The sequence below is a fragment of the Papaver somniferum genome, unplaced genomic scaffold (genome assembly GCF_003573695.1).
Source record: "Papaver somniferum cultivar HN1 unplaced genomic scaffold, ASM357369v1 unplaced-scaffold_10, whole genome shotgun sequence".
NCBI classification, from domain to species: domain Eukaryota; kingdom Viridiplantae; phylum Streptophyta; class Magnoliopsida; order Ranunculales; family Papaveraceae; genus Papaver; species Papaver somniferum.
This window is the reverse complement of record NW_020618825.1, coordinates 11,732,730-11,758,227: the sequence shown is the minus strand read 5'-3', so window position 1 is coordinate 11,758,227 and position 25,498 is coordinate 11,732,730. Positions and strand designations below refer to the sequence as shown.

General features: G+C 36.4%; 2 protein-coding genes across 2 annotated transcripts; both read right to left on the bottom strand.

Annotated features, from left to right (window-relative positions):
- Positions 1–19,158: 19,158 nt before the first annotated feature.
- On the bottom strand, positions 19,159–19,656 carry LOC113326346. The gene has a single exon (XM_026574092.1). It carries the CDS (start codon positions 19,654–19,656, stop codon positions 19,159–19,161), a length of 498 nt encoding a protein of 165 aa, XP_026429877.1.
- Positions 19,657–22,266: 2,610 nt separating this feature from the next.
- LOC113326345 lies at positions 22,267–22,737 on the bottom strand. The gene has a single exon (XM_026574091.1). The coding sequence runs from the start codon at positions 22,735–22,737 to the stop codon at positions 22,267–22,269; it is 471 nt and encodes a 156-aa protein (XP_026429876.1).
- Between the last annotated feature and the right edge of the window lie 2,761 nt (positions 22,738–25,498).

Below are 25,498 nucleotides of genomic sequence, written 5' to 3'. Positions count from 1 at the left end.
TCTTCTTCTTGCCTCGCATAACAAAGTCTTGAAAATCTCCTAATATGCCAACAATAATGCCAATAATATATCAAATCACGATTCCTTCATGATAATCGAAAAAATAAATTGAATGATCATCACGTGATGAGAAAATAAATTGAATAATCATCAAGTGTCCAGTGTCCGTTTACATACACAAAAAATGTTATTTTCCTAATTACATCCCCAAACTGTCAATTGTATCCGTTTACATTCTTTAAAAAATGTAATCTTCCTAATTACATCCCAAACTATCAATTAAATCGAGAAAAAATAAAATTTCAAAAAAAACCCTGATTAGCCCGGTCATAAATCTCTATTCTGCAAAACTTGATTAGCCCGGTCATGAATCTCTTTTCCGCAAATCTTTGGTGATGGTCCTACACATCAGTTGGATTTTTGTTCGTAATCTATATGAATGATTTGGAACAAAAATTATGATTTGAATAAAGCTAATACAAAGCAAAATATGGAGCTAATACAAAACAAACAAGCACTCAAGAAACTATGATTTCCAAAAATAATTTTTCTTAATTTGTTTTTCCTATAATTAAAAAAACAAAGAAAATGTAAACAAAATCCTTACATATTATTTTCCTTATTAAAAAAATATTATTTCATGGTTAATAATTAATAATTAATTAAAAAACAAAAATGTAAAAAAAATCTTTACATTTTATTTTCCTTATTAAAAAAATATTATTTCATGGTTAATAATTAATTCACGATTTCTATAATCATTATTCCATGGTTACTAATTTTTTCCTATTTCGTCATGATATATAATTGTAAAATTTGGCATGATGCTCTCTATATAAAGTGCTGCAACAAGGGTGAAATCTAGTATGATTTGTGGTTGTCGTTTATTTTAGGAATTTTAGATATTTTCCATAAATAAAACAAAATTATCTTCTTAGAGTTATAGTTGGTAAATATAAAATTTCATTTCTTGGAGTTATGATAAATATAAAATTTGATATCAAATTAGAGAAGAAAAATTATTTTATAATTTTTTTTTGGTAAATATAAGACACTAATTCCAAAATAATAATTTTTTCTCCCGTATAAAAATGTTTGGGCAAAAGGCAAAGCTCATTTTTCTTTTCCGCTGCCTGTTTTTAAGGTTTTTTTCTTCTATATATATATATGCTTTCTTACATAATTTTTACGTCTGATTTGTGGTTGTCGTTTATTTTTGCATGGTCATAAATAATACAGAAGAAGCAGGCTACTTCTCTCATTCAAAATCTGGTTGGGTGGTTTTCATTCTTCTTTCTTATTATATTGTAAACATTATTTCTAAAAGAATTACAGAAGCATTGTAGAAAAACATCAAGCTCTACTGAATGATAAAAGTTTTTGTTTTACGACGACCGTTTCCGAGACATCTCAAAACGATCCAAATTCTCTTTCTATCGTTTAAGTTAATCAAAATCTTCCTTGGTTAGAAATTTATATGTTAATCTTTTCAAATTCTAATTTTTTATGCTTTCGGGTGCTTGGGTGCTTTTTATTAGGGTTGTTATTTTTCTTGTGAAATAGGGTTGTTGTTTTGTGAAAATTTTCAATTGGATTATGGTATTGTGATGAGAAAATGAAATACCAAAAGTAGCTTAGGATATATTTTTTTGACTAGAATCTGTATTTGTTTTGTCTCCCAACTGCAAATAAACCATAAGATTAACAGAAGTTATAGCTAATCACCAGAAAGTACCAAAGCTTTGAACTTAAACAATAGAACTGTGGGGGACAAGAACTCAAACTATGACTGCACTATCACTTCTCTCTTTGTTTCATATAAAAATGGTTATAAATTTGAAGTACATCTTCCTCCTATTATATATCCAACATTAATTTAGCTTCTTTATTGATTTTCAGGTTACCTTGCTGATGTTAATGACACTCTGATTGGATTCTCTTAAACCTTATTTGGAAGTTGCTTTAAAGTCTTTTATGAAGCTAAATTAGTTGGTAGTCAGTTTATAGTCATTCAAGAAATCTTCAGACTATTTTTTATGTATATATATGGACTTATGAAAATGGGTATAGCTTTCTATATATATAAACCTCTTTAACTTCTTTTAATAAATATGGATGTCTTCAAGTATATAGTGGATATTTTGGAATTGAAACAATATCAAACCTCATGACTTGATATTTAGGATTTTGATATACTTTTCCAAGCACTCTTTCTCCTTATCATGGATGGGCCAAAGGAAAACTATACATACAAGGATATCAATCCAGCAAAGGGAAAATTCTTGAAAAGTGCATCAAGATGGTAAACTCAACTCCTACTGTAAACTAATTACTCTAATATAGTTGTCGCTTTGAAATTAGCTTTAATTTTCTTATTTATAATTGAGTACTGGTTTTGATGCAAAAGTTTTGTTTTTTATTGTTTTATGATGATTATTGATTATGTGTTTTGATTAATTGCTTTATTCAAGAAGGTTAGGATCATCAACTCTGAAATAATTTAAGAGAATCTGGTCGATAGATTGAATATGGGTTTTGATTATTGAATGTCCGGTTGCTTTCCATTTTGTGCTTATTGTCCATAAACCTTTGTTTGTCTTTTCAATTGAGGCTAAGACATGGGTGATCCCGAGAAACATGGTGAGGGGTTAACACTGTAGTGTAGATATAGATGTCAATGGTGGGATTGCAATGAACAACTTAGTTATATATAAGTATTTTGTGTTGCCGGTTATGATCGAAATTGAAAAGAACACTATAGGCAAGCTCCCACTTTCTCTTTTGCTAAAGGAATTGGCTTCTCTTCATTGTGTTGCTGGTTGTGATCGAAACGGAAAAGAACATTACAGGAAAGCTCCCACTTTCTCTTTTGCTAAAGGCATTGGCTTCTATTCATTGACATATATTATGCAGTTAAATAGAGTAGTGGGAAGAAGTTTTTATATGCCTAACATTGGTGGCTCTTGCACTTCTTGCCACTTAATTACGTTAGTTTATCCATTCATCTTGGCTTCTGAGTTGTCAGCAAATCTTTTAGTAATTTATTTTTGCTCATTTCTCTGCTCCTCGATATTTTATTTCAGTGAAGACATGTTGGTAATGAATTGAATTGGTTGTGAATTATAATGCATTGACCAAGATTTACAAGTAGTTTATGCAACAACGGTGAAAATAAAATAGGATCGATGCAAAACCGCGATTGAACATCTTATATCCTCTTAGAATATCAGAAATATTAGGGTTGATGAATTGCTGGGAACCCTTCCATTCGTAAGATAATATATATTGGTATTCTTTTCCTTGCTTTAATTTTTAAATATTAGCTATTTTGTTTTACATTACAAGAATAATTTAAATCAGGGGTTCTAGACCAGGTTGGCCAAAATTTTAGGTGTTCGAAGGATAGTAATACATAGGTCATGATAAATTTATTTTTGCTCGCAGGTGTTGGTACAACTGGTAGAGCTTTAGGTGATGATGGTGTCCTAGAAATTATTGATGAAACCTTATCCTTAAGAACCATTTGGCATAAGATGGAGTACTTGGCTTAGTTCGCAGTATTTGGATCATGAATTTTTTGTTTTAGATAATAAATGTGGCTAAGAAATCCCCATTATTTCTTTCATGATGAGAAATCTTAACATGCTGCTTTCCACAAGTTTGTGTATATGAAAAATAACGTTTGCATATTTCTGAAGAAGACTGGATTGGATACATGCCAACTGAATCCAAGAGATTTACACTTCATAACATAAAAATTAATGTGATGCTTCTTTGTTTCTGTTCGGATGGAAATATAGGTAACTTCATCAGTGAACTCTTGCCAAATTCAAACCGTGATGAGTTCATGTTTGGTTTCAGGTTACTACTATCGTAAAACCCAAAGAAGATGAATGCCTGATCAAACTCAATCTCATCTCATAAGTGGAATCTACTGTCAGACCCAATTCTATAGATTTTTCCACTGTGAAACTCACGGGAAAAAAACTTCACCCGCGCATCCATTTTTGGTTAAAAAATTCCTTGAAAACCCATTATTTTCTAAAATCATGTTTTTTTGAAATTACTTTTTTTTTTTTTTGCTTAGAGAGCGAGGAAACATAAGGAGTTTCCCATCCATGTCGTCTTCCATGGATGCCGTTGTGTTGAGAAGAGGAGGAAAATGGTTATTAGCTGCACCATTAATCTCTGCTTCTAGGTCTGTTGATGCTGTTTTTGGGTCTTCTTCTTAATAGTAAGATTTCTCAATAACATCCTTTAGATCATATTGTTTTTCTTTAGATCTGTTTTTGTTTTGTTGGTTTGATGATGTGTGTAGATGAAAGATCGATTTGATATTGGATTAAGGTTTTTTGTTTAAGTCAACTGTGATTGGAAATGCTTTAGGTGATAAATCTAATTAATAACTTGTTTTAGGATTTGATTTTGATCCCATTGAGTTCTCATCTGCGATTTATGTATAGCTTATCCAAATCCGACCTTACCACATTGACTTAGACCTATAACTCCTCGTGGCATTCATTTTCCTATTTTGAAATCAGTTTATGGAATCAAAATAGAGGTTATTAGATGAGAATACCTATGTACAAAAGATTTATGAACACCATGCTCATGTATACGGGCCATATATCAAACACCTCTCTAGTTAGGGACCAACCATAAAGGTGGTGAGTCTACTGACCACTCTGAAGAACTACTATATAATAGCCAGTGTGGTTGACTGGATTCGGTATACTCTTGGAAAATCAAGACGGAGAATCTTTTAATGCGTGTTTTAAGGTTGAAAAATGGCTAGTATCGAAGTTAGTGACGGGCTTCTTGAATTTTGTTCTTTTTGTCCCTCTACACAATAAGGGATGAATTTTCCCATCACATGATCACATTTCAACCAAACTTTTCCAATATAAGCCAAATATGTGGAAAATGATGTTTGTAGCTTTTTTTTGTAATCAATTAGTGGTGTTGAATTTCATTAATTTGTTATTTCATAAATTTGGATGTGGATTTGTGTAATTGTATCTGACTTTGGGTATCGTTCTTTTGATTTGATTTGTCTAAGTTACACAAATGTTTTGTTTTTTCGTGATTTGATGAGTTCTGTAATGAATATGCAATTTGGTGTAATGATATCTTAGCCGAGTCTAATTTTGAACTTCTTTAACCTTCCAGACTGGGGATCTCTTAACCCATCTCTCGTTTCTCCTAATCTTTGAACTATTCCTTTATTTTCCCAAGGGCTCTTTTCTATCGGTCTAATTTTGTTTCGAATTCGCCTTTTTTCCTAGTCTTTGTAGTCCTTTTGTCACAGGTTTTTTTCTGTGTTACTACTTACACCTGTGTTCACCTCTAAGACCCCCTGCTTTGCCGGTTCTTCCATTTTATTTCTTGTGTTTTCCCAGCAATTTAAGGCAGTTTTGTTGGTTTTGGTTTTATCTTCTGTCTCTATTTTTTTTATAGTGGCCTGGTAGTCTTTTTATGATTCAGTTATGAAGCTTCTTTCTTGGAATGTCCAAGGAATTGGGACTCCCATAACTCAGGACCATTTCAATCATCTTAATTCTTAATAAAAGGCAGATATTGTTTTTCTGGCTGAAACCAAAGCCCCATTATCTAGAATGGAGCCGTTTGAAAAAAAAATACCATTTCTTTGATTGGTTTATCGTTCCGTCCGTGGGAATCACAAAAGGGTTAGCAGTAGCTTGGAATAATAATATATAGTTGAAGTTGATTTCATCTAACTTAAATGTATGTCACTTTGATACAAAACTTGGAGAAAAGGAGGTGGCTTTAACATGTGTTTATGGTGCAATGGAATCAGAAGACAAAATAGAACAATGGTCTTACATAGCGAACATTGCACAGCAGATAAACAAGCCTTGGTTACTCATTGGAAACTTAAATGTAATTCTGGACCCAGATAAAAAACAAGGAGGAAACAAAACTAGTTCCGGCAGCAAGTCTTTCATAATCCATATCATCGAATCAATGGGACTTCAGGATGCGGGATATGATGGAGCTCCTTTTACATGGTCAAATAACAGACAAGGCGACACCAATATATGTGAAAGAATTGACAGAGCCCTGACATCGGTTCAATGGACGCAAAATTTCCCCAATACCAAGGTAAGTCATCTTCCTAAAGTAGGTTCAGATCGCACTCCACTTTTGCTTGATTCACACCCAGAAAAACTAATATTACAAAAACCTTTTAGATGCATTAGATCCCGGCTTTCTCATCCTTCGTTCTCCTCTTTAATTGCTAATTCTTGGTCTCTCCATTCCAATAGTGCTCATAATTATAACATCCATTCCAAACTTCAACTTCTGTCTACAGACCTATCTCATTGGAATTCATATATATTCGGAAATATTCACAAAAATATAAAATCCTTAAACATTAGAATTGATTCCCTTCATAAATCCGGTAATTTTGCAGCCAATCTAGAAAAAATTAAAAAACTTCAAACAGAACTAGGCGAGTGGTACAAGATTAAAAATGATTATTATCACCAAATTTATAAGGATAAATTCTTCAAGGAATACGATCGAAACACAGAATATTTCCACGCCACCACTTCTAATAGAAAAAGAATAAATGTTGTCCATTCTCTTAGAGAACCTTCAGGCATTTGGATTTCTGAAAGAGATCAAATCAATTCGCTCTTGATAAACCATTTCTCTCAGATAGGCACTTCTCAGATCCCTAATTACTTAGAAGACCTCTCTAATATAATAGAGCCCTGTATTTCTGAAGAGGAAAATTTTTCTCTATCCATCATACATTCGCACCAAGAAATTTGGAACACTATTTCTAATATGAATCAGTGGGGAGCTCCAGGACCGGACGGTTTTCAGTCGGGTTTCTTTATAGCCAATTGGGATGTTTTAGGCCCAAGTTTAATCCATTCTGTACAAGATTTCTTTAAATCCGGAACCTTAGACCCTAGTTTAAATTACTTTTACATTACTCTTATCACAAAAATTTCCACCCCACAAACCCCAGCTGACTTTAGACTATTAGCCTGAGTAATACTATATAGAAAATCATTTCTAAAATTCTTTCCAACCGTCTAAAATCAATTCTGAATAAAATAATTTCTCCGAACCAATCAGCCTTTCTACCCGGTGAACAAATCAATGATAACATTATCATTGCCCATGAGCTTATCCACACTATGAAAACTTCTAAAGCCAGAAAAGGCCACTTCGCTCTAAAATTAGATCTTTCCAAAGCCTTTGACAGAGTGGAATGGAATTTTATTAATTCGGCCCTTACAGCGCTAGGCTTTAGCAATCACTGGGTTAATCTCATTATGCAATGTATCTCTACAACTTCTTTATCCATCCTTCTCAATGGCTCTCCGGGTCCAACTTTCAAAACTTCTAGAGGGCTAAGACAGGGCGACCCTCTCTCTCCATACCTCTTCCTAATCTGCATGGAAATCCTCTCTAGACTTCTAGAAAAAGCGGTTTCTGATAAGAAAATTTCTGGTCTAAAGATAAATAAAAGTACTCCCAACATTTCCCACCTTTTCTTCGCCGATGATTGCTACCTTTTCACAAAATCCGACTTAGGCGAAGCAAAAAATCTTCTAGACATCTTATCCAGGTTTGGTGAAATTTCGGGTCAAATGATAAATCTTCACAAATCCGGAATAATTCAGCCATAGAATTCATCCGAAACATGGGAAAATTATTGCGAAAATTCTAAAATTCCCTCTGATGACAAAAAATGATAAATACTTAGGAACGCCGCTATTTTTTGATAAAAAAAGAAAGGAGAATTTTGAACCTCTTATACAAAAGTATTATCATACTCTGCAAGGTTGGAAATCGAAATTACTCTCTCAAGCTGGAAGAACGGTGCTGAAAAAATCGGTTCTGCAAGGCTACCCTACCTACCAGATGCAGATCCTTGACCTTCCTAAAACCCTAGACAAAATGGATAAAATCCAAAGAGATTTTTGGCGGAATAAAGATAAGAACCAAAAAAGAGGAGGTTATTTTAAGGCTTGGACCAGCATTTGCAAACCAATATCACAAGGAATACTTGGAATGAAAAACCCACATCAATTCAATATTGCCCTCCTAACGAAGCTGGCTAGCAGACTTATCTCAGAGCACGATCAACTTTGGGCTAGATTATTGAAAACCAAATATTCTCCTAATAACCACCCATTATAAGGTTCTACAAAAACAAATTTATCTTGTATTTGGACAAGCATACAAAAAGGGTTAAGCCTCACAAAGGAAACTTCGTTTGGCAAGTCAAAAATGGAGCTTCGGTCAGAATTTGGGAAGATAAATGGATTCCTACTGAAAATACTATTCAAAAACCAACTGATTCTACAAATCCTATTCCACAAAGGGTGAGTGAACTGATTACACAAGAAAAAGGTTGGGATCAATATAAACTAGAGATTCTCTTCACTAATGATGTAAAAGAAAAAATTCAAGCCATCTCTCCAAATAGTCAAGAACAAGATACGGTTAGATAGCAACACCACTCCTCAGGAATTTTATCTGCAAAAAATGTCTACAATTTCCTTATTAACCAAGACCAAGAAAACAACAACTCAGTGGAGGTTCCTTGCCAAAAGATTTGGAAAATTAAAGTGATTTCAAGGATAAAGTTATTCATTTGGAAATTAGCTCAAAAAGCTCTCCCAACAAATGCAAGACTTGGAGCACATAACAAAGATTTCATTACGGATTGTCCAATGTGTAACGCTCAAGTACAAGAAACAGAGCAACACCTACTAAGATCTTTCCCTTTTGCTAGAGCTGTTTGGTTTGGTCTTTCGCTAGATATGGTCAACTCAAGATCTGCTACATATTCGATCGCAACATGGATTAAAGAGTGGATTACGAGACTAGATCTTGAGAAATTCTCTGATAAAATTGGAACAATCTCTTGTTTATATGGAAATATAGATGCTCAGTAGTTTTTGATAAAATTAAACCAAACCCAAATTCTCTTACAGAGCAAATAAGAAAATTCTTACAACAATACCCTCAAGAGAATATTGAGAAGAATAAAAAGGTTCAACAAGGTAAGATATATAAAGAAAAATGGTCAAGATTAACATCGGACTGGATTCTATTCATAGATGCGGCTTTGTAAAAGGAGAATTCAACCATGGGATATGCTTTCATCCTATATTCGGTGGAAAAAGAAACTTTTATGCAAATTGCTGTGGGATCAGATAGGGATTCTTCAGCATTCCATGCGGAATCAAAAGCTTTATTAAAAGTCGCCTCTTGGCTGAGTGACAATATTTTATCTAATGTTACTTTAGTTACAGATTGCAAAATGCTAACTGAAACCATCAATAAGGAATGTAAAATACCAGATTGGAGTGCAGAAAACACCGTAAAGGAGACTCAAACAATTATGCAAAAACTCCCTCAAGCTCAGGTGCTATATATTAACAGAAAATATAACTCAGCTGCGTACAAGGTGGCTAAGGAAGCGCGGGCAAAGAATATTCGGAATTCCTCGACCCAAATTCAGCTAAGGATATCTCAATCCGTGTGATGTCCAATATTTTTGAGAAAAAAGATATTGTAAATCTTATGCACTTTATTGCTTGATTAATATATTTTTTTTTCCATCAAAAAAAAAAAAATCTTAGCCGAGTTACATTTGATTTTTCTGTTTGTGACCAAGAATTCTTAACTCGACGTTCTTTTTTATTTGCAGCGAATATACCACTTCCAGAACTCTTGTGGCTTATGTTTGGTTTCCATCTTGGAAAATGGGTTTAGTTACTGGATAATGAAGACGCACCCTTGTCTTGTTATTTGAGAAGGACTTTTTGTTTAGCTTATTTTCCCCTGTTTTGGTTCATAATCAAGCACTTTTAAAAAAATGGGATGGATTTTTTGTTTATTTCAAATTCTAGTAGGTGGCAACTGTAAGAACATATTTTTGTCATTCATGTGTGGGTTAGAATGGAAGTACAGCAGTTTACACTTTTTAGTTCCATGTTGCTCACATTTTCTTGCATTTGTACTTTGAAGGCTTAAGGATTACATTTTTTTTTGTCTTGTGATAGGAATATATGACATGATGTGGAATATATCTGAGTGTAAGATATGCATTTCCAAACATTTGAATGTATGCATAAATTGTTATGCAGCTACAGAAGCGGTTGCATAACATGTTATGCATCTACAAAAATTGTTGTGTAACTTGTTATGCAGTCCAGAAAATGGTTGCATAACACGTTATGCATCAACTTATTTGTTAGTATCGAAACCAGCAATAAAAAAGACCGCACAACTTGTCATACACCTACAATAATATCTGAAAATGGATGCATAACCTGTTATGCATCCGAAAATGTGTCTGCATAATGTATTATGCATCAATTTTATCTGAATGTACTAAAATAAACCAAAACAATGGCTACATAACCTGTTATAGATGCATAACTTGTTATGCAGTCGAGAAAATGGTTGCATAATTTGTTATACGTCTGCTTTTTCTGTTGGATTCAAGCACATACATCATTTTAGTGGCTGCATAACCAAAATAATTGATGCATGAACAAAAATATTATGCATCTTTTGTGGTGTATGCATATTGTGTTATGCATCTTTTTTGGAGTCTGCATAAACAATATGTAGTCAGTTTTCGAAATCTTTCCCTAAAATGATGATCACCTCCGATTTTTTCGTGAAAAACAAAAATTTGATATTGTTGTTTGTACTCGTTATGTAGCTCTCTTAAAAATATTTCCAACGATATAAAATTGGTAAAATTCCAAGGCGCGGATTTTTAGATATGTTATATCCAAGTTGCGTTACCAGTTATACTCCTGAAAAATTAGGCTGCATAACGAGTTATGCCTGAAAAATAGTATGCATAACGAGTTATTTATTGATTTTTTATAATTTCGGATAATTTTGGGTGTCAAGGAAATAATTATGGGTGTCACGCTACCTAAAATTAATTGTGGGCCTGACAATGAGAATATTTTTTTTTTGACATGCGCCTAATTTTCCCATCTCATAACTCAACCCTATCTAATCCCATATTATGGGCCCACAGCCCACGTCCTAACAAACACCGGAAACAACCAAAAAGAAATACAACACGATCCTTTGCTGAATATCTTGAAATATATTCTATAATTCTCATATATTTAAATAAATTAGTACATAGGTGCTAAGTATACATTTTTTTAACATTCACAGTTCCATTTTCTGATTGAGTCGTGTTGTGACGAGATTACCCTTGTGACAATTTCTATAAGGATGCACTTCTTAATCATTGGATATTTCATCATCAATATATTTGGATCTCGAGTCAGTATTTAAGATATTATTATTTTTAAATTATTTTTTCTTATTTTCCTTTGTTTCACATCCCTTAATTTAGTTTAATTTTCTCATTAGCCCCTCTAAACAAATCATTCATGGTTACGGAAAATCATTGTTGCTACTTTTGCAGGAATCTTAGGTTTTTGTTTTTTCTTTCCCTAATATGGACAAAGAAGAAGAACTGCTTATATTTAATTGCGACAGCTACATAGGAGCTATGCTCACGATGCATACGAAGGTATGCTCACAAAGCATATGAAGGTACGCCACCTCCAATGTAGCCACAATACCATTGGTTCTAGAAGTATGTGCAGTACTTTACGATGTGCGAATAATGTTTTTTTGACGATCAACTGAAGTAATTGGTACTGCAGTTTTCATATTATGATCATAGGATTAAATGTTTAACTGATGCAGTGATCATAAGGCTTAATTTGATTAATTGGTGCAACACTTTATGAACGAAGATCTAATGTCTCACCAGATTTCGCAGAACCTACTTTTTTTGTGGATCAGCCAAGATCATTAATTAGTAATGCCGTATCATGGTCGCGATATTTAACAAGCATGGGAGTTTCACATATAGTCACAATTCCAACAAAATTTTCCACAAATTAATCAATCTGGATTGCGAGAGGGAGGATCGAGCTTTATTGATCTTACATAAACAACCTCTTTACTATAACATTTTTAATATTACTTCCAGTTCTTCTTACGAAGAATTAGTAAATATCAACAAGAACATTTAGATAAGCATTATCAGATCCCGAATCTATGGATGAAGAAAATTAGTTTAGTTATTTAGAGGGATGATGGAACAAATAAAAATAAAATATATAGATATAAAAAATATGAAAGAGAAATGAAAATAATTTAATTACCTAATTTTTGTTTAGAGATTCGTTCATATCTAAGATGCCATATCCAACGGTTATAAGGTGAGCCCTTACGGAAGCTATCACGAGGGTGACCTCGTCATAACACGACTCTTAGGTTTATGTTTTAATTTTAGGTGAAGAGTATATAAGTAAATAATAAAAAGAATTTAAGGGTATCATCCCCCTACGATCATATTTTCTCTAAACCATTAAAATCAATGGCGACGGAACTACTGCAGCTCACAGACATTGCTGAGGCATATAGTTCTATGCATCTACAACAACCCGATGATGCTTTCTACATGGATACTGGTGCTACCTCGCATCTCACTGCTGATTCGGGTACTTTACATAACGTTTCCAATTCTAGTACTGTACGGTCTATCTTAGTTGGCAATGGAAATAGCATTCCAGTTACTGCTAGTGGTACCAAGCTCATAAACCTCCCTTCTCGCACCCTTGAACTCAAAAATACTCTTGTTGTTCCCGATATTATCAAAAACTTAGTTTCTGTTCGTAAGTTCACCACTGATAATCGTGTGTCTGTTGAGTTTGATCCGTCTGGTTTTTCTGTGAAAGATCTGAGTTCGAGGAGGATTATCCTTAGATGCAATGGTTTCGGGGATCTCTACCCTATCACCAACTCTGCCGTGCCACCACAAATATCGTCCCAGCCTTCCCACATCTCTCTTGATGTCTGTTCGCCAGATATTTGGCATAGCCGCCTTGGTCACCCCGGCAAGGCTCTTTTAGATGTTCTTCGTACCAATAATTCTATTCATTGTAATAAGAATCAACATTCTATACTTTGTCATTCATGTCAAGTTAGTAAACACGTTTGATTACCCTTTTATGAATCAAATTCCAATACTTTTGCTCCATTTGATATCACAGTGATTTATGGACCTCTCCACTACATGTTGATACCGGTTTTCGTTATTATCTTATCTTGCTGGATGATTTCACCAATTATCTTTGGGTTTATCCTCTAAAATTTAAACCCCAAGTCTATGACAAATTTTTGGAATTTCGATCTATTGTTCAAACACAATTTGTGCGTAAAATTAAAAGTTTTCAATGCGACATGGGACGTGAATTTGACAACTCTTCTTTTCACAATTTTGCTCGTACTAATGGTCTAGTTTTTCGCTTCTCTTGCTCCCAAACTTCCTCTCAAAATGGCAAGGCCGAACGTATGATACGCCGTGTCAATGATATCACCCGCACCCTTATGTCTCACGCTTCAATTCCACCAAAATTTTGGGTTTATTCTCTCCTTATGGCTGTTTATCTTCATAATATTCTTCCCACAAAAATCCTAAATTTTTCTTCTCCTGTGTCTATTCTCTATCAACGCCAACCAACATATGACCATCTTCGTACTTTTGGTTGTCTTTGCTATCTAAATCTCTCTTCCACAACTCCTCATAAACTTGCCCCCCGCTCCACTAAATGTGTCTTCCTTGGTTTTTCCTCCCGACCGCCGTGGTTACCGCTGCCTTGATCTTACCACAAACAAAATCATCATTTCCTGTCATGTAACTTTTGACGAGAAAGTTTTCCCTTTCACTGATCCTCCAAAACACTCTTCTGATAATGATTCCTCCCCTTCTTCTCCCTTTAGTTCCCACTACATTTCCTACAGTTCTCCCACTACTAATTCTATAGTAAACTCTTCCTCACCTACTCCACATCTCTACACACCACCCCACCGGCGCTTTAACACCTTCCCTACTGTACCCACTATAGACTTTTCAACTTCCTCTCCCACTGCACCGTCCACTATTCCCACTACAGCTTATCCAACTCCCTCTTCCACTTCCCAGCCCAAAAATCCGCTGCCACCTCCTACTTACACTATCCCCTCTATAGCAAACCGTACCACTCCCTCGGGATCTCTACAGAATTCTGCTCCCACTAATTCGCAGCAAATAAACCTACTGCCACCTCCTACTTCCACCGTACACTCTACAGCACACCATCCCCGTCCTTCTTTCCCCACTACAATGTCCCCAGATTCCATTATCACTCCCGACACAGCACAAAACATTGTTGTGTTACCACCTCCTACTTCTACTACAGATCAACTTCCCACTTCCTCCACTACAACTTCTACTCCCATCATACCTACAGCTCCTACTCGACCTATCACTCGTGCCTCTCGTGGAATTTTACGCCCTATAAATCGTCTTAATATTCATGTCCAAACCTTACGACATATCTCTCCTCTTCCTCGTTCTCACTTGTATGCTCTTAGGGACATAAACTGGAATGCTGTCATGAAAGATGAGTACAACGCTATGTTGAAAAATAATACTTGGGAACTTGTTCCACAACCACGTGATGCTCATGTTATTCGTTCCATGTGGCTGTTTCGTCATAAATATAATGCTGATGGATCCCTACAGCGTCACAAGGCTCATCTTGTTTCCGATGGAAAATCTCAACAAGTTGGAGTTGACTGTTTTGAAACGTTTAGTCCGGTTGTTAAACCTGCTACTATTCGTATTGTTCTCACTATTGCTACATCACGATCTTGGCCCATACATCAACTAGATGTCAAGAACGCTTTTCTTCATGGTGATCTAACCGAGACAGTCTATATGCATCAGCCTCCAGGATTTGTTGACCCTGCTCACCCTGATTACGTATGTAGATTACGTAGATCTCTCTATGGCCTCAAGCAGGCTCCCAGGGCGTGGTTTCAGAGATTTTCCAAGTTTATCACAGGTTGTGGTTTCCGTGGTAGTGTATGTGATCCCTCACTTTTTTTTTTTATCAATCATGATCCGAAACGGCATACTTACTTTTATATGTTGATGACATTATTTTGACTGCCTCTACTGATGCTCTCCTATGCCGCTTCATTGAGTTGATGAATAGAGAGTTTGCTATGTCTGACCTTGGTCCACTACATCATTTTCTAAGCATCACTGTTACTCGTTCATCCTCAGGATTATTTTTGTGTCAGTCATTATATGCAAAGGATATCATCGCGCGTGCCTCCATGACAAAATGTAATCCAGTGGCTACTCCGGTCGACACAGGTTCCAAACTCAGTGCTACCTATGGCCCGGCAATTTCGGATCCCACTCTATACAGAAGCCTAGCGGGTGCTTCAATACCTTACCTTTACTCGGCCAGATATTGTATACGCAGTTCAGCAGGTATGTCTATTTATGCATGATCCCCGTGAGCCTCACATGCATGCCCTCAAGCGAATCCTTCGCTATCTTCAGGGCACCATCAACCACGGACTGTTTCTCTCGGTCTCCTCTATCTCTGGATTAACTGCATACTCTGATGCTGACTGGGCGGGTTGTCCCGATTCTCGACGATCGACATCTGGTTTTTGTGTCTTTCTTGGTGAAAATCTCACCTCCTGGTCCTCCAAGCGTCAAGCAACAGTCTCTCTATCCAGTGCTGAAGCTGAATACCTGGGAGTAGCAAATGCGGTTGCTGAAACAATATGGCTTCGCAATCTTCTTCTAGAGCTCCGTCTACCTCTACGACGTGCTACTATTGTTTACTGTGACAATGTAAGTGCGATATATATGTCTGGAGATCCTGTTCAACATCAACGCACCAAACATGTTGAGATTGATATACATTTTATTCGTGAACGAGTTCGTATTGGTGCCATTCAAGTCTTACACGTCCCCTCTGAGAACCAGTATGCTGACATCTTTACCAAGGGGCTTCCTCGACAGTTATTTGTTCGTTTTCGTTCTAGTCTTAGCGTTTGTTCCTCTCCCCCTCAGACTAAGGGGGTGTAATAGACTTTATATTATCCTCTTACCTTTTACCTTTGGGATATTATCTCCATTTAGTTTGGTTGTAAATAATGGCAACTGCAAGATGAAACTTAGCTTATATAAAGACAACTCTCTTTATTGATGTTTAGAAAATCTCTCAAAACTAAACACAAGCTCTAATCTTGCTCATATGATCAACCACAACTTTGGTGATCATATATATATAGAACTATGAATTCCTTTTCCTTGTCCTATTACCTTATTACATGTCTTTCCTTTTCTTAGAACTAGATGACTTCTAATTCCCTTAGGATTACATCAATTTCCTAATCTTGTCCTAACCAGCTTGTTAGTGACTTCTATGTTGAAGTTTAACCAATATTCTCCCCGTTAAGCTTCAACCTTACCCGTGACATGTCTTGTACTCCAATCAATTGTCTCATTTCTTCAAACTTGATCCGAGCTAATGCCTTTGTCAATATATCTGCTTTCTGCTCAGTTCCTGGTATGTGTTCAACGTTGATGATCTCCTTCTCGATACATTCTCGTATGAAATGATACCTTTTGTGAATGTGTTTCGTCTTCCCATGAAACACTGGATTTTTAGTGAGTGCAATTGCAGACTTATTATCAATCTTGATGAGAACTTGTTCAGGTTCTCTTCCTTTGATTTCACCCAACAGTTCTTGAAGCCATATTGATTGTTTAGCTGCTTCTGTTGCAGCCATAAACTCAGCTTCACAGGATGAGAGGGATACAGTGTCTTGCTTCTGTGAACACCATGTAATAGGTGCTTCTCCTAGATAAAATATATGACCAGTTGTACTTTTTCCATCATCTTGGTCAATATTATGATTGCTGTCACTATACCCAACAATTCCTTTTGATCCTCCTCGACCATACTTCAATCCATAGCTGATTGTTCCTCTTAGATATCTCAATATCTGCTTTATTACATCACCATGAGACTTGCGTGGACTCTGCATATAACGGCTTGCTACTCCCACAGAGAAAGCCAAGTCTGGTCTTGTGTGTAACAATTATCTAAGGCATCCAACATTTCTTCTACAACTCGTTGGATCAATCTCAGCTTCTTCTTGTGCCTTTGAAACTTTAAGTCCAAACTCCATTGGTATCTTAGTTGGATTACAAGTTTCAAGTCCTGCTTCTTTCATAATTCTCCTTGCATAAGCTTCTTGTTTAATCTGAATCCCATCTACTCCTTGATGGACTTCTATGCCAAGGTAATAAGTGAGTTTTCCGAGGTCTGACATCTCAAACTTTGATGACATTTCTCTCTTGAACTCATTGATCACCTTAAGGGAGTTGCCAGTCAAAAATAGATCATCTACATAGACTGCAATCACAAGAAGCGTTCCCTTTTCTTCTCTTATGTATACTGATGTTTCTTTAGAGCACTTAACAAATCTGATTTCTCTTAAGATTTGATCTAACTTTGTATTTCAGGCTCGAGGAGCTTGTCTTAGACCATATAGAGCTTTTGATAACTTATAAACCTTATGCTCTTGTCCTTTTACTTCAAAACCTTCTGGATGTTCAACATACACATCTTCTCGCAATTCACCATGTAAGAATGCTGTCTTAACGTCTAAGTGGTGAATTTCCCATGAGTTTGATGCTGCCTCTGCAATTAATAAGCGTATTGTTTCAATTCTAGCAACTGGTGCAAAAACTTCATCAAAATCTATGCCTGATTCTTGTACATATCCTTTAGCTACAAGTCTTGCCTTATATTTGTGAGTTAAACCTTCCTCCCCTTCCTCGGCCTATGTTTACTCTACCACCTCTTCCACGACCTCTTCCTCTTGTCGCAGAGTTATTTTGGTAAGAGTTTGTGTACAAGAGTTTTCCTTGAGTTTCTCCATTGTTTTCTTCATCAAGGATTCTCTCTTCATATGCTTTCAATCTTCCAATTATATCTTCATAGCTAGTCTTCTTTAAATCTAAGACTTGTTCGAGAGAAGCTATGATATGAATATACTTGGATCTTGGTAAACTATTGAGAAACTTCTTTACCAGTTTATCTTCATCAATGGATTGTCCAAGTGACGCAGCTTTTGAGGCTATCTCTGATAGCTTTCCTGCAAAGCTATCAATAGTATCAGTGTCTTTCATCTTCACTCTTTCAAATTCAGACATTAAGGTTTGCAGACGGGCTTCTTTAACTCGATCAGCTCCGAGATTACGTTCCTTTATTGCATCCCAAATTTTCTTTGAAGTTTCCTGTTCACCAACTTGTAGAACAAGACATTCTGGTATTGCTTGAAAGAGTAATCCAATGGCAACATTGTTTTTCTCTGGGTCCAATGTACCAGGATCAATTGTTTCCCAAACTTTGTAGATTTTCATCAGTACCTTCATTCTCATGGCCCATACTGTGTAGTTTGTGGCGTTGAGGATTGGAACTTGTATTGATGGTGGCGTGAACTGTTTTGCACCCACAATGGTGGTTTCGTTTTCCATGGCTCAGAAACAAGCTCTGATACCAATTAATGGCAACTGCAAGATGAAACTTAGCTTATATAAAGACAACTCTCTTTATTGATGTTTAGAAAATCTCTCAAAACTAAACACAAGCTCTAATCTTGCTCATATGATCAACCACAACTTTGGTGATCATATATATATAGAACTATGAATTCCTTTTCCTAGTCCTATTACCTTATTACATGTCTTTCCTTTTCTTAGAAATAGATGACTTCTAATTCCCTTAGGATTACATCAGTTTCCTAATCTTTGTCCCCCAGCTTGTTAGTGACTTCTATGTTGAAGTTTAACCAACAGTAAACACAAGAGATATTATTATGATTTTTATATATATTCTATCCTGGGAGAACACTTCTCCTCAAGAAAGTTATCATCGAGCCAAGAGTATGCCTCAAAACAGGTTTCCTCTTTTAACTCCGGAGTAAAACCACTGGGCTCGAACTCATCTGCTTAAGACAACAAGGCTTTAACATCCCAACTTGGAAGTGTATTCGTCTTGGTGGAAACTGGAAAGTGGTGTTTCACAGATCTTGCTCCGTGTTCAAGCCATCTCGGTTACGTGTTCTAAAACTAACAATTCAACCCATATAGATTCCTATACTGTCGAAAATAAGTAAGAAAACTGAGACAAATTCCATTTATTCAAGACGAAACATCTACAAACAATAAGAAAACAAACACACACGGAATTAAAAGTTTCCATCTTTTGCAGCTGGAAATGAAAAGCTAGACGGAAAAGGACTAGCACGAGGTGATCTCGGTATTTCAGAGAGCTGTCTACCATCAACGTCGTAGTAAATTACACCGGAAAAATCAGGTGGTTGACATTTTCCACCCATCAATATTCCTCTTTGCCATACACCACCATCACCAACGGCTTCATAGTTGTCTCCGTGTTGATCACCACTTTTTTTGCTGCCCATGAAAGGAAAAGCTTTGTTACTTATCGTTGCGAAAAGTCCCCTGGATGCAGCCATCGGAGATGAACCGGGTGTAGCTCTTGAATCATTAGGGTTACAGCCTAGTTTCTCCCTAGCAAGCTGCCGTCGCCTTATTGTGTGCTTGGCACATAGAGCTACTAGAACTGTTACGGACACAAATAACGCAACCGCCACCACAGGGACGTTGGCAGCATGAAAACAACTACCATAGTGGTGAATTGAGTCAAGTGTTAGTCGACGGACCATATCGTCCGGTGATGAAAAGTTAATTAAGTTGCGGCTAAAAATGGATTGTAATGAGAGATATGGATGAATTCGGTTTTCTCAATTTGTAGGAAGTTATTTCTGCGTTATATGTGTAGCAACTAGCAAGCGATTAGTCTTCCCTCTTGGTGGGTAAAATACATGATATTAGTGCTCTCCGAGTTGGTAGTTGGGGTTTTGGGGTCTACAGAGAGGGTCAACGGGTAAGGGGTGCGTAACGTTGTCTACGCGTGATTGGCCTTTGGTATGTTACCCCTTTGACTTGGACTGAGTCGCGATTTCTTGACTTTAATACATGGGGTTGCACATTGGGTCGGGTTTCACCTTACTCGCTCCACGACGGATCCAATCATGTTGGCTTACATACTTCTCCACCTACACCTTGCATGATGAAAAATCGTGTTGGGTGTTATTTGATCAGGTCGGGTCGGACGATGGTGGAAAATCGGGTCTGGTGTTGGAGACGGGGATTCATTATTTAGTAATGGAGTTGGAGAAAATTTGGTACAATTGCATGAATAGAAAATTTTAGTTGATTTATCTTATCTTCTTTATTGAATATTTTTTTGGTAGCCAACGCCCAACAATCATATATTTATATGGAAAATAGTCTTCGAAGATGATATACAAAGAAATGGTCGTCGAACCTGTATAGTATAGAGGAATGTTAAGGAACCTACATTATCAATTCAAATCTTGTATTTATTTGTTCTCAAGACTAAGAAGTTACCCTTAAATGAATCATCTGATGTGAAAGATAAGTTCGGTGCCTCAGTTTACTCATTCTTCACACCTCGTGGCTTATAGATTTAGATAAATTTGTATCCTGTTTTTGTTTATCTGAGGTCAGGTCTAGCCCCTAATTTCCGTTTTATTTTCATTTATCAGTAGGGGTCTGCAACGGACGGACGGTTGCGGATTAGGGGTCACCCGCAACCAAACCGTCAAAGTTGCGGATTTGGAAAATCAAACCGTGACCGGCCCAATCACCCGCAGATTTTACATCCGCGGATCCGCGGATTGTGCGGGCCGGTTGTGGATTAACCGCGGATTTTTAATCACAAAAATCATCAAAAAAATAGAAGTTATTTTCACAAACAACCACAATTGTGTCTCATATCCGCCATGTCCATCTCAATTCAACACATACAAGCTAAACAATTCAGCCTCAAACAGTGAAATAAGCAACAAAGAGACTTACCCAACAATAATCTGTGGCTCCATTTCAAGACAACTCCAACACACACAACAGACATTTAACATCTTTGTTACAAATCTGGAATTCATCTTATCAAATACAAATAAACGAATAGTTCCACTAAAATCCACGAATCCTAATTTACTGATTTTGGAAAGAACACATGAATAACCCCAATTCCTAAGGAACCAAAATTAAACTTCAAACACTGAAATTAAACAACATACAGACTTACCCAACAATAATCTTCCCTGAATTGATGTTCCACCACCCACTAATGCTGAAATCTAATTCACATCTCCCCTGAGTTTGAAACAGCCTTTGAAGCAACACACCATCATCAACTACTCTGATATTAGTCTTCTATTCTTAATCAGTTTCAGAAGCATCACCTTCTTCTTAGATTCTTCCTCAATTCACTACACCCGGCCTTCAGTTTCTTCTTGTCTAACTCCAAATCAATCTTCAATCGGTTTCCAAAACTCTAGTTCTAAAATTAGGGAAGAACATGAAACCCTAACTATCAGATTCTTCACGCATGACTCCATATCATCCAATTAACCTCGACCCGTTCCACAATCAACAAAACCCACTTCTAATCATCTATCTAGAGCGTCAGATTCACTTTCTGAATCATCTCAGAGTTCTTCTCATGGAACCCTAATTTCATTGATTCTTCATCACGATTCCCGACAGCACCTTCTTCTTCGTAATTCCCTGATACATCAACTCTTCCTCCATCTAAACAACATCACGAATTGAATTTTCTTGAATCTACTCTCAAAATCACTACTCGAGCGAAGAACAGAAGAAAGCAGAGAAGAGAAGAAAGAAAAGAAGAAGAAGGAAAAATGAAGAAGAAAGAAGAGAAAATAAGAGTTTATCCTCTCGCTACGTGTAGAGTGTAGTGTAGATAAGGCTGACCAGATTTACTATAGGCCCAACTAATTATACTTAGCTAATAAGAGGCCCAAGAAGAAATCGATTGAATCCCTAATTGTCCTACGGTGCGGGTAATCCGCGGTTATCAAATCCCAACCGCAACCGTAACCGCACCGCCTGCGGATTTGAAAATGCATCCGTGTCCGGTCCATAGCTCTTGCGGATTGGTTTTCACCCGCAATTTTGCGGACGGATACGGATAAAATCCGCGGTTACGGTTTTTCTGCACAGCCCTATTTATCAGTAAAACCCTATCTGCCTTATCTTCCAACTCTTTCATTTCATGCTACATGGTACATCCTATATTCTTTAAGGCTCACCCAAAGGCCCAAAAGGTGAAAAAAAGAAACCAAAAAAACTGAACCAAAAGACAACCTATCCATAAATGTATGATGATCAATTACAAATATCATAGATCTACCAAAACCCGAAGGAAAAAAACTCCAATGGATCTATGCTGCAACTGGAATTCGATTCCGATGAGATGGAAGATGAATTCTTACATTCTTGGGACAACAAGGAGATGATGACAATATTTTCTTGGTTGATATTTCGATTTCTCTTATTTCATCCTTCACAATCTGCCTAGACCGGCAGTCGACGCTGCAAAAGCCTTGATCACCCATGTACATGTACACATTCTTTTCAGGACTTAACTTTTTCTTGCACAGACAACATGATCTCAAAAAACTTGATTCTTGAGAATATGTTGAGGCTAGAAGACTCAGTTTGAAAGTGTGTTTGACTAAGACTGTGTTCTTTGATTCTTGAGGAGAGGTAGAATGGTTGTGAATGAGTATTCTTAACCCTACTGATGAATTTGATGCAGATGAGGAGGCTTCATTTGAGATCAAGGAATTTCTCACTGTTTGCTTACAAGTATCTGCTGGTTTCTTGTAGTTGAAATCTTGATCATCATCCATGTCTAAAAAGAAAGTGGTTTTGCTTCTCCTAATAAGCATATTATTGGTGTTTGCGAGTTTGAAGATGAGGTGTTGGGAGTTGGATTAAGTGGTAGTGGTAGTGGGTAGAGTGATTGGTATTTAAACAATTTTTAGGCCACAAAACAAGTATATACTATTGCACTGATAGATCTACCTCTCTAACCACGTTTTCCTCTTTTAACACATTGTGTATTTTAACATGGCTTGTGGGTTGTGGCTTGGCTACACATTATCCTGCGAGATTTGGTTGTAGCTTGAGTTGACATCTGAATATTCCTTATTTTGTGCTTCACTGAATTATTGGGATACTCATGGAAGGTACGAATATGCCTAGTGTAAAATAACCAACTGCAATTGAAATTGGGGTGGAAGGTATACAAATTTTGCATAACACAGACTATATTTATTAAACCATTTACTTGGAAGTGTGGAAGCCGATTATATAACATTTACGGCTAGATAAAATCATGTTCCTAAGAAATTTGTGTAGATTTTTAATACCGGCGATTGGATTTCCAATAATTATATAGAGATCGCTAAATACGAAGATCCCTGCGAGCCTAAGCAAGATGAGTTGCGTACTAAAACTTGAATAACTTCTTTATCTCCAAAACGGGTTTTAAACTGTCATTTTCGTGGGACATGGGATGTGTTCTCTTAGCATGATGCTCATTGGGTTAGTATGAAAAACGTGAAACCCCAATAATATCTCAACTTTAAAAGCTTGAGTCTTGTTATTGGGGGAAGGAATGGATACGAGGAGGGAAGTAAAAATTTTGAGGAGGAATTGACTTTTCAAAAAACGATGAAATGCCAATAATATCCTTGGTGTTAATTAGTTAGGATTTTCGAAGCAAACAACTAGAAAAATACAATTCCTCTTCCTCCCGACAGATCTTATGATTGACAACATATTTATGCATTCCTGTAAGTATGATAAATCATATATGATTGTCAACCACATTCATTGGTCTCTGGCATTCCCACAACAAGATTACATCCTTGATTGCAGATTTATCTCTTGTATCAATAACTTGATGAGTAGTTTTTACAGTTGAAAATCAATTGTTATACATAGAAACCACAACATATGAAGTGCGATTCTGAGAGATACAGGGAATCATTAAACAAACAAAACTCCATTTTAGAAAAACCAAAAGCTTCAACACCTGTATGTGGGCTACAGCAGCACCACATAACATATTGGATTAACGCAAGTGGAAAGAGAAAGTCTATTACTGAACTTGATCAACGATGAGATAAATAAACATTAGCAACCACAGTAAAAAATATCCAATAAATATTTACTTTTTTTCTGGTCATATTCGGTATTTTTTTAGATGAATAAATAAACACTGGTACGATTGATTCTGAGGAAGTTATGGATCGAGAATAGGTTATTAAGGATACGATGGGTATTTTGATAATATTTACTCGTATTCAGTGAATTTGACTTTGACAATCCTCGTATCCGTTCTTTCCCTCCTAACAGGACTCAAAAGCTTAATTGGAAAGTAGTTGGAAGTTGAGAATGATGCAACAAGTAGATTAAAATTATAAAAACACTCCGGGTCAATAATTCATATACAAACAAACAAAGGCCAAACAGATGGGCTAAACACATAGCCATAAACCTTGTCAGAACCACCAAGGATCTGAATCTGGACAACTCAACTGTTCCAGTAATTTCAGAATTGGGCTTATGTTGAATAAGTTTTTGTTCAGTTTTCTTTCCTTCCTTCTTTACTCTGTATTCTGTAAATTGTGTGCACCAGCATATCTTTGCAGATTGGTGCTTGTAACCCACTAGCTCCATTCGCGATCTATCAGATTTGTAATTCGCTTCCCCCAATTAAAAATTAGCACCCACATAGATTGTATGTTACACAGACGCATCTCCCAATATTAGAGTTCTGGTTTCAATGAAATCTCGTCTACCGTTCTTGCGAAGTTGCGAGCAATCGTTTCTCGAATCTTTCAAATGATGGCCGTAAGAGTGGAAGATCATAATGCGTCCCTACTAGCTGACATTTTGCCAGTTCATTGTGATGGGTAAATGCAATTAATTGGGCATTGCCCATCACCATCGAGAGAATCGCTTTGTGACAGATGCACCCATTTTAAGAAATTTTAATTGGACTCGGCCCATTGGTCATACTACCTGTTAGGAGAGAAGGCCCATGATGTATATATAATTTCAGGTTGTATGTATGGGAATTTAGGAATCTTTTATCAACGTAGGAACAAATACCATCCCGATGCTCGGAGCATTCCCACTCTCCGCCGCTGGATCCTTCCATGGTATTTACCCCGGTTTTTATTCACTTTTGTTATAGGGAGGGGGCCGATTTAGGAATGAGTTAGAACTCAGTATTGTATGGACCAATATACCCTTTAACATTGACTCATATTAACCCACACGACTAATGTTACAGGGAGGAGTTCTGACCTAGGGAGTGGAAGAATCAGAGTTAACAAAGAACCCTTAATACATACACATCCAATTCAAATCTAAGAAAATAAATTTAAACAATTTGTTAATCTCTAATGCACGTGAGTCTAATAGAAATGGAGAATTTCCCCTTTCCATAAGCATGATTCTCTCTTGCTTTTATGTAGTAAAGAAATATATATGATTACAAATCAGTATGTATGATCTCGGGTCGCTCGAACCAGAGGTAGTGAAATGATGCATTCACTTCCACATTTCGAACGTGAATGCTTAGTTTTTCTATTAGGG

Excerpts from the sequence above, each read along its gene's own strand:
- LOC113326346 (XM_026574092.1), bottom strand. The coding sequence starts at position 19,656 with ATGGTCCGTCGACTAACACTTGACTCAATTCACCACTATGGTAGTTGT.
- LOC113326345 (XM_026574091.1), bottom strand. The coding sequence starts at position 22,737 with ATGGATGATGATCAAGATTTCAACTACAAGAAACCAGCAGATACTTGT.